This window comes from Mastigoproctus giganteus, chromosome 8, assembly GCF_048544385.1.
Source record: "Mastigoproctus giganteus isolate SK-2022 chromosome 8, ASM4854438v1, whole genome shotgun sequence".
Classification (NCBI taxonomy): Eukaryota; Metazoa; Arthropoda; class Arachnida; order Uropygi; family Thelyphonidae; genus Mastigoproctus; species Mastigoproctus giganteus.
The window spans coordinates 43666557-43674807 of NC_143582.1; the positions used below are offsets into that span (position 1 = coordinate 43666557).

Genomic DNA, 8251 nt, shown 5'->3' on the forward strand with positions numbered 1-8251 from the left:
AAAAAAATTCCCAAGTTACCCCGAGAGAGACAGAGAGACAAGGGAATCACCAAGAAAGAGAAAATGATGATATCCAGCTCAGGACCCTGGGTGTGCCAAGTCCATACTCACCTGATGTGAGCCCCTGGGGTTAAGTGAGTAATTACAGACTTAGCATTAGCAAAGGCATTTGATGCAAGAAAGCAAGCTTATGCAGCATCAGCCAAAAAAAAAAACCCACTTCCACTTCACCCCTCTGTTCGCTCAAAATACCTGTCCAGCTGAGCCTTAAACTTATTTAGGCTATCAACCTCCACCACAAGGGATGGAAGTCTGTTCACCAACCAACCACCCGCTGGCTAAAGGCAAATTTCCGCACGTCTGTCCTACATCTGTCTTTCCTCAATTTGAATTTATGCCCTCTCAGGTGATTTTTCTGAGCTAGAGGAAGAATCCCATCAGCATTGAGCATGCTTAAACCATTCAAGGCTTTATACACCTCTATCAGATCACCTCGCTGGTGCCTAGTCTCCAGACACTGTAATTTGCAAAACTTAAGCCTTTCTTCATAAGAGCACCCCTTTGTTCCATTCACTAATCTTGTTGCCCTTCTCTGTACTCGTTCCAGCAGCTCTACATCCTTCTTGAAATGAGGCCTCCAGACCTGTATACAGTACTCTAGGTGTGGCCTGACCATCGCCTTATACAATGGAATAATCACCTCCTTATCCCTGATGGAAAAATTCCTGTATATCATTGACAATACTCCATGAGCTACTCTTGCAGCCCGTCTGCACTGCTCAGAGAACTTCATATCTGCCTGCACAACCACCCCCAAGTCCCTTTCATTCTCTACCACTGTCAGTGTAGTACCACAGAGTTGATACGTTGCTCTGGGGTTGCTGTTTCCCATGTGTAGTACTTTACATTTGTCAATGTTAAACTTCAGCCCATGGACTTATAAGCTTAACTTCTGTTCCAGGAATAATAATGAAGTCACAGGTTAAAGAAGTAATGTAGAATCACCAAGACAGCAATACAGTTATGTGGCAATCAGAATACTGATTTGTTAAAGGGCTATCTTGTCTGACCAATGTAACTGGATACTGTAACGCAGTAACAAAGGAACTAGATGCAAAAAAATAATTATGACATCATATACCTCAGAATATCATATATTTCAGAAATGATTTTGATAATGTTCCACATAAAAGACTACCATACAAATTGGAGTAGTACTGGGTGTAAGTTACTACTGTGGATAAAGGGATGGTTGAGTGGCAGAAGATAGAGAGAGTGGTTATCAATGACACTGCTCTTCTTTATTATTCTTCATTTTTTTTTTTTTTTGCTTATATACAGTTGAGTACAATCCTTACAAGCAAAATCTTACAAGGTCTAAGTGACCTTGTAAGATTTTGCATTAGTGGAGTTCCTCATGGTTCAGGTTTGGGACCATTATTTTCAATATTTATTAATGATATTGATGAAGGCATATCAGGCTTAATGTTGTTGCAGATGATACAAAGTTTACAAGGGTGATTAATGATAGTAATCATGGTATTGCTACTGCTGCAAGATCTATACAACTTTCAGCCAGACTAACAGACAGCTCATGGGGTTTTATCAATGTTATACAGGAATTTTGCCAGCAGAGATGAGAAGGAGATTATTCTATTGTATAAGGCAATGATTAGGCCATATCCTAAGTATTGCATAAAGGCATGGAAGCCATATTTTAGGAAGGATGTGGACCTGTTGCAACAGGTGCAGAAAAAAACAATGAGATTAATGAGTGTGAACAAAAGGATACTCTTACCAGATTACCAAGAGAGAGATTTCTGTCCTGCAAATTATAGCATCTGGACACCAGGCACCTGCAAGGAGATCTGATCGAGGTATTTAAAGCTTTGAATGGTTTGTAGTTTGAATTTGAATGTGTAAGCTAAATGTTCACTCAGAGAGGGATTTAAACTGAGGAAGGATGGTTGTGTGAAGGTGTATGGAAATTTACTTCCAGCTAGCAGGCATTTGATTGGTGAGCCAAACTGCCATCTGGTGCTGCAAAAGTGAATGGTTTGAATAAAATTAACTAGAAATATAACTAGGGTGGATAAACGGGTGACACAGGACATTTTTTTTTTATGATGCTGCTGCTGAATCTTGCTTCTTTGCATCATTTACAACTACTATTCCCACTTCATACTATGAAGTAAAGAGATTTAATTTGCTTAATATCACAAATAATTACTCCACGATATCAATAACTTCGGCCGTGACACACCTCGGTCTAATTCCATCAATCCTTACTGAACCAAATAGTGCCCATCACCCTGACAACACAGTCAATAACTATCTCCAACCTGCATCTTCTGCTCTCCCATCATGCTTTCAGAAACAGAGAAAGCTCTGCCGTTGTTTGAAAACCGCGTACTTGATGTCTCGTTTTAATTCCTTTATGTAGGTGCACTCTTCTTGCTCAGTAATCATACTCCAAGAATACATCATTATGCTACAAATAAATACCCTGTGCAGATTTGATATCGAAACTTGGCCCGCTTAGGAACTTTGTCAGCGGAATTCGTTACATTCCAGCAGATAGCAAATTCCGGACTGGAACGATAAAGAGTCAAGTGAATTACATTAGGTGGGCGTAAGTTTCACACACAGACTGTTAAATGAACTAAACAGTCTTATCGTAAATAAAAGACGTTTTTAGAAGTGATGTATCAACGATCAATAACAACGCTAAAAATCGGCGTTTGAAAATATCACATAAATACAAAAAAATAATAGAGACAGTAAAAATAAACCAAACCTGGAGTAATCGGATCGTGTCCCATTATCTTTCTCCATCTTTCCTCTGAGTTTTCTAAAATTTTTCGTCGTCTAGCATTTCGGCGCAAACAACCTTCTTCTACACCCGCCATTGCACAGCTGTGGATGCAACATTTACGCCACCACAATGACAAACCAAACTATTTCTGATGGGCACTTAAACATTTAGAAAATGCACGAAGTCAAGCATCTTATTATTATTATTATTATTATTATTATTAGCCATATGGTGCAAGGAAGCCTGAGGCTTATGTACACCAGCCAAAAAAAAAATTTGAGTACCCTGAGAGAGAGAGAGAGAGAGAGAGAGAGAGAGAGAGAGAGAGAAGTAGGAGGGAATTACCAAAAAAGAGAAGAATGATGATTTCCAGCTCAGAACCCTGGGTGTACCAAGCCCATATTCACCAGATGTGAGCCCCTGAGGTACCAGAATATCTCAGAGGTTTTTCTCACAACGTAAGGTTTATTTGATCATACATAAGATTACAAGAACACGAAATTAATCTGCAAAATACAGGCCATCATTTTCGATGACTTTGGTCCATCTGTCTGCAAGCAGCAGAATTTGCCTATGGTAGCAGTCCTTGGATTTGTAGGCGAAAAACGCGTGACAGGCCTCTTCGACTTCATCAAATGTCTCGAATCGCCATCAGCATAGAAATGTGGTCATAGATCAGAACAAACTGTAGTCAGATGGCGCAGTGTCCGGCTGGACTGAGACAGTATTTAAATTCTATACAGTGGGACCAACTGATGATGTTACCAACAGTAAATGCAAAATGGGAAGCATTCAAAGAACTTATCTTGGAAGCTACTAGACTTTACATACCAACTAAGAAATATTGTTCAAGGTTTAGGCCTAAATGGATGTCAGATAACTGATGAGGCATATGGTAGAGAAGAAACATGCATGGGATACATACAAATTAACACATGACACAGAAGCCTATGATAGATACAAGTTGATCTGTAACCAAGTTACAAAGGAGGTTAGGCAGGCGAAGGCAGATTACGAGAAATCTTTGGCAAGGGATGCAAAGAAAAACAGCAAAGAGTTCTTTACTTATGTAAACTCTAGAAGGAAGGGGATGAATCAGATTGGTCCACTTGATATCGATGGGTCAACTGTTGATGATCCTCCTATTAAGAGTAGGAGACCGGCAGAATTACTCAACAAGTACAGGTCTGTTGAAAAAAAGCCGAGAATTAGGGTTGCATTTGAAAGTGTCTGCAATTCTGCCCAGACACGATAGGAGGGAGTATATGATGAGAGCCTTGTCGACCAATTCGGCCCTGGAAAGATTGTGCAAGGCTCAAGGGGTAGAATTTTTTTCAGCCTGGACTGTGCTTGTTAACAGGAGAGACTGCTTCTACAGGGATGGGATACACTTAAATAGAAAGGGTGCAAGAATATTTGCTGATGCTATCGAGGCAGTGTTAGGTGGGTCGGAAAACTGCTAGCTTGGGGGGATACAAAGACTAATAGTTTAACAGTAACCGCAGGCAGAGGTGAAGGTGATTCTTGCACAACTTCTATTAGAATAAGAAGCGACCTGGAGCGAGGGGTGTTGGGGGTTTCAGGGACGGATGACAGTCATCCTGGAATAGTTGGGTATATGGGATGTGTTAGGGTAACAAGGAATAGGCATAGGAGCATGTATGCTTGCATGTATACCAATGCTAGAAGTATAGTAAATAAATTTGATGAATTTGAAGTGTTGGTCAAGACATCAAAGGCGGATATTGTTGGGATAGCAGAGACGTGGTGTCACAAAGATATAAGGAATGCAGAACTGGAATTTGGGGAGTACAATGTGTACAGAAAGGATAGACAGGACAGAAAGGGAGGAGGTGTTATGCTGTTAATTAAGAAAAACATAAAATCAAAAGAAGTGCATCCAGTTGATATAGATGGACAGTGCACTGTTGAGTCAGTTTGGTGTGACATAAGCACTGCGAAAGCAAAAATAAGAGTAGGAGTGTGTTATAGGCCTAATGACTCGAATGAGTACAATGAACAATTGTACAGAGAAATAGAGTGGGTCAGTAAATCAGAATGTCTTATAATGGGGGATTTTAACTTCCCAGATATTGACTGGAACTTGTGGGTTGGTCACTCACACACTAGTCAGACTTTTGTGGATTTATTGGATGATTGTTTTCTGCAGCAGCATGTTCGAGAGGCAACCAGAGAAAGTAATACTCTTGATCTGGTTATCAGCAGTGATCATTCGTGTATTAAGAATTTGCAGATAAAGGAACCACTAGGTGGCAGTGATCACAGTGTGCTGAAGTGGGATTTACTCAAAGAGGTAACTACCGTCAGGGGTAAAGGAAAGGGTTTTTGCTTCCGTAAAGGCGAGTACAGTGGTCTCAGACAGTTTTTAAATTCTGTACAATGGGATCAACTGACGATGTTACAAACAGTAAATTCTAAGTGGGAAGCATTCAAGGAATTAATCGTGGAAGCTACTAGACTTTTCATACCGATAAAGAAATATTGTTCAAGGTTTAGGCCTAAATGGTTATCAAATGAACTAATGAGACTCGTGTCAGAGAAGAAAAATGAATGGGATGCATATAAATTATCAGGCGACGCAGAAGCCTGTAGCAGATATAAGCTAGTCTGTAATCAGGTCACAAAGGAGGTTCGGCAGGCAAAGGCGGATTACGAGAAATCTTTGGCAAAAGATGCTAAGAAAAACAGCAACGATTTCTTTACTTATATAAACTCTAAAAGGAAGGGGATGAATATGATTGGTCCACTTGACATCGATGGTTCGACTGTTGATGATCCTGCTCAGATAGCAAACAAACTGAATGAGTATTTTGCATCTACATTCACACGTGAGGAATTATTACAGTTTGAAAATGGAAGAAGGTTATCAAATTGTAGCAGTGTGCTTAATGATTTTGTAATAACTGAGAGCAAAGTGGAGGAGAAATTGTTGAAGTTATTCCACAGGCTTTTCCGTCATATTATGCTCTTGCCTCTCAATATACTCGTGAATCACTCGCTACAGCAAGAAGCACAATATCATGTGAACTCCAGAAAACCCTGGGTTTTGAATGATCGATCTAGTGGTTCAAATTAGGACAAAATCCTGCGCCCTCAAGTCTCACTCAACATGTCACAGTGAGCGTACTCGCAGCGACAGAATTGCGTTGTGTTTTTCATCCCGAGACACCTCTTAACCAAGGGCTACTCGAAATGCCGCCATTATTGATTCTTTAAAAAAAATGATTGTTAGTGATTTGCATGTATTGACAAAGAATGATCACGACATAATTATAACAAACAAAAAAGGTTTATTTAACATATATGTATACAAATAAGTACAATATAATTGGTACATAAGTTAGATTAATTGGTATGTAATTGTTAAGTAAACTAACTGGATACAAGCAGTATCTTGCTTTAGCAATAATATAATTTTGTAATGTTCTTCATGTGACTTTTACATTAATTCTCTATCAAGTACAAAATTCTAGAACAGGGAATTATATTAACAGGAAAAAACTAGAACAGGGAATTATATTAACTTAATAGTGTAATTAATATTCGACCATTAAATTAGTAAGTTGCATTATCAATTAAACTGAGTTCTAAGAAAATAATACAATTGTCGGGGTATATGTATATATATTTATGTGAGGAATGATGTCTTATAAATGCATTAAACGTATGCAGGTAATGGATTCGGCTTTTGGGTGATTTAATACTGTTTGTTATCAAACAATAGGGGTTTGACTTACCGAAAATATACTGCAACGCCTCGGGGGGGGGGGGGGAGAATCTGTATCAGACATCAATATAGTTCTTTTCTCATCTTTTCCTATTAATTATTAATTTACCTCTTCTTCACATAATGACAAAAATCGGCCAAAACTATTACTACTCTTTCTTCAGTCATGTCTTGCACCAAGATCACTGTGTCTCTGTGTGTCCGTCTTTCTTCCCCTTTTCCAATATATACCTCCGCATCCCCTCAACTGCGCTCCCTAAGAATTGTCTTATTCTCACGAGTCAACTATGTGGGGGGGAAGAATTAAATGGATACTGTACCATGCACGGAGTCGTAGTGACAATTAATATCTTTATAAAGGTCTTGTTATGCAAGACCTGCTGTGTCTTGTTCTGGTAATTTCTACTCATATAACAATTCACCGTTCTTCGGACCTTTGCGTTCGATCAACGCTCAGGAGAACGGGTGACATCACTGTGGTGTCCCCTTACGGCGACCGCACCCCTGGGGTGATTTGAAAGCGAAAGTAAAAGCTTAGCTCAAGTGACGCTATCCTTATATAATTTAGTTGTACAGGCCGTGAAAAATATATCAGGCATTATTAGGCGAAATTACTTCTTGAAAGTAAGCGAAAGGGCTGAAAAGTGAAAACATTTTTCACACACCTTCCCCCTACGGATAAGAAATTCTGAGCGCCGAGAATTTCACAAGCTCAAAATTTCTCAAGTTTCTTTTTTTTTTTTTTTTTTAAAAAAAAAACGTGTAACATGAATTCTACCGGTGTAAAAAAAAAATGAATTGACAGACATCTTTCCTCTTACAGAATTCGGATTGTTCTCCACTATGATAAATGGTACCCCAAACAAAAAGAAATAATGTGTCTACATACAATTTTCAAAATCTTCTGAGTCCTCTAATAACAACAACGATAATTTTATGTAAATTTTCACATTCAACAACCCTACTTTGGTTGATCCGCAACTTGGTCTCCACAGACCTTAAACAAAATCCCATATTAGCAAGTAAATTTTCACAAGAGGTGTTTATCATATATGCAATGTCTATATTGTAGCAATGTTTATTTTTGTATTAACACAAATTGTTGTAGTATGTTGCACTGAATGTTCTCTACACAACGTCTGAACTGGACATTTGAAGCACTGGAATACTGATAGGATTGTTCATTGTTGGTCAGGGAAAAATACTGGAACTTCTTCTCAAAGAATTCTTTGGTCACATTTCCTTTATATCAGCATTGACTCCACACAATAGTATTACATGCAACAAAAAAAAAAAAAAAATCAAAGAATCTGTATCTATTCTTTTTAACAAAATTAGTATAATATGACAGTAGATATACTATTCATTATGACAGTTAACAACTGAGACAACACAACTATTCAATACATATGACATCCTTTTATAATGAATGTATTTAAAAAACATATCAAGCAAACAGCAAAGAAAAAAAAAAAATTTTCTAACAGGTGAACATTTATTTTACTTATTCTATCTTATTTATTTATTTATTTTTATCTTTTTTTTAAAAAAAAAGAAAAACATAGTAAACATCAAACATTAAATGATTATATAATATAAATCCTCAAATATAATTAAATTCCTGCAACTAATATACAGAATTTGCAATAAGAACAAAAAATCAAAGAATACATTGAATAAATATGGCT

At 37.9% G+C, this 8251-nt stretch overlaps 1 protein-coding gene across 1 annotated transcript in view; it reads right to left on the reverse strand.

The window, feature by feature from the left end:
- LOC150081495 (uncharacterized) overlaps nt 1-2927 on the reverse strand; it is a 74158-nt gene extending 71231 nt beyond the window's left edge. The window contains exon 1 of the mRNA XM_090379330.1: nt 2798-2927. Within this exon, the coding sequence (XP_090235456.1) occupies nt 2798-2909 (112 nt within the window). The 5' untranslated portion in view covers nt 2910-2927. The remainder of the gene's footprint in view (nt 1-2797) is intronic.
- Between the last annotated feature and the right edge of the window lie 5324 nt (nt 2928-8251).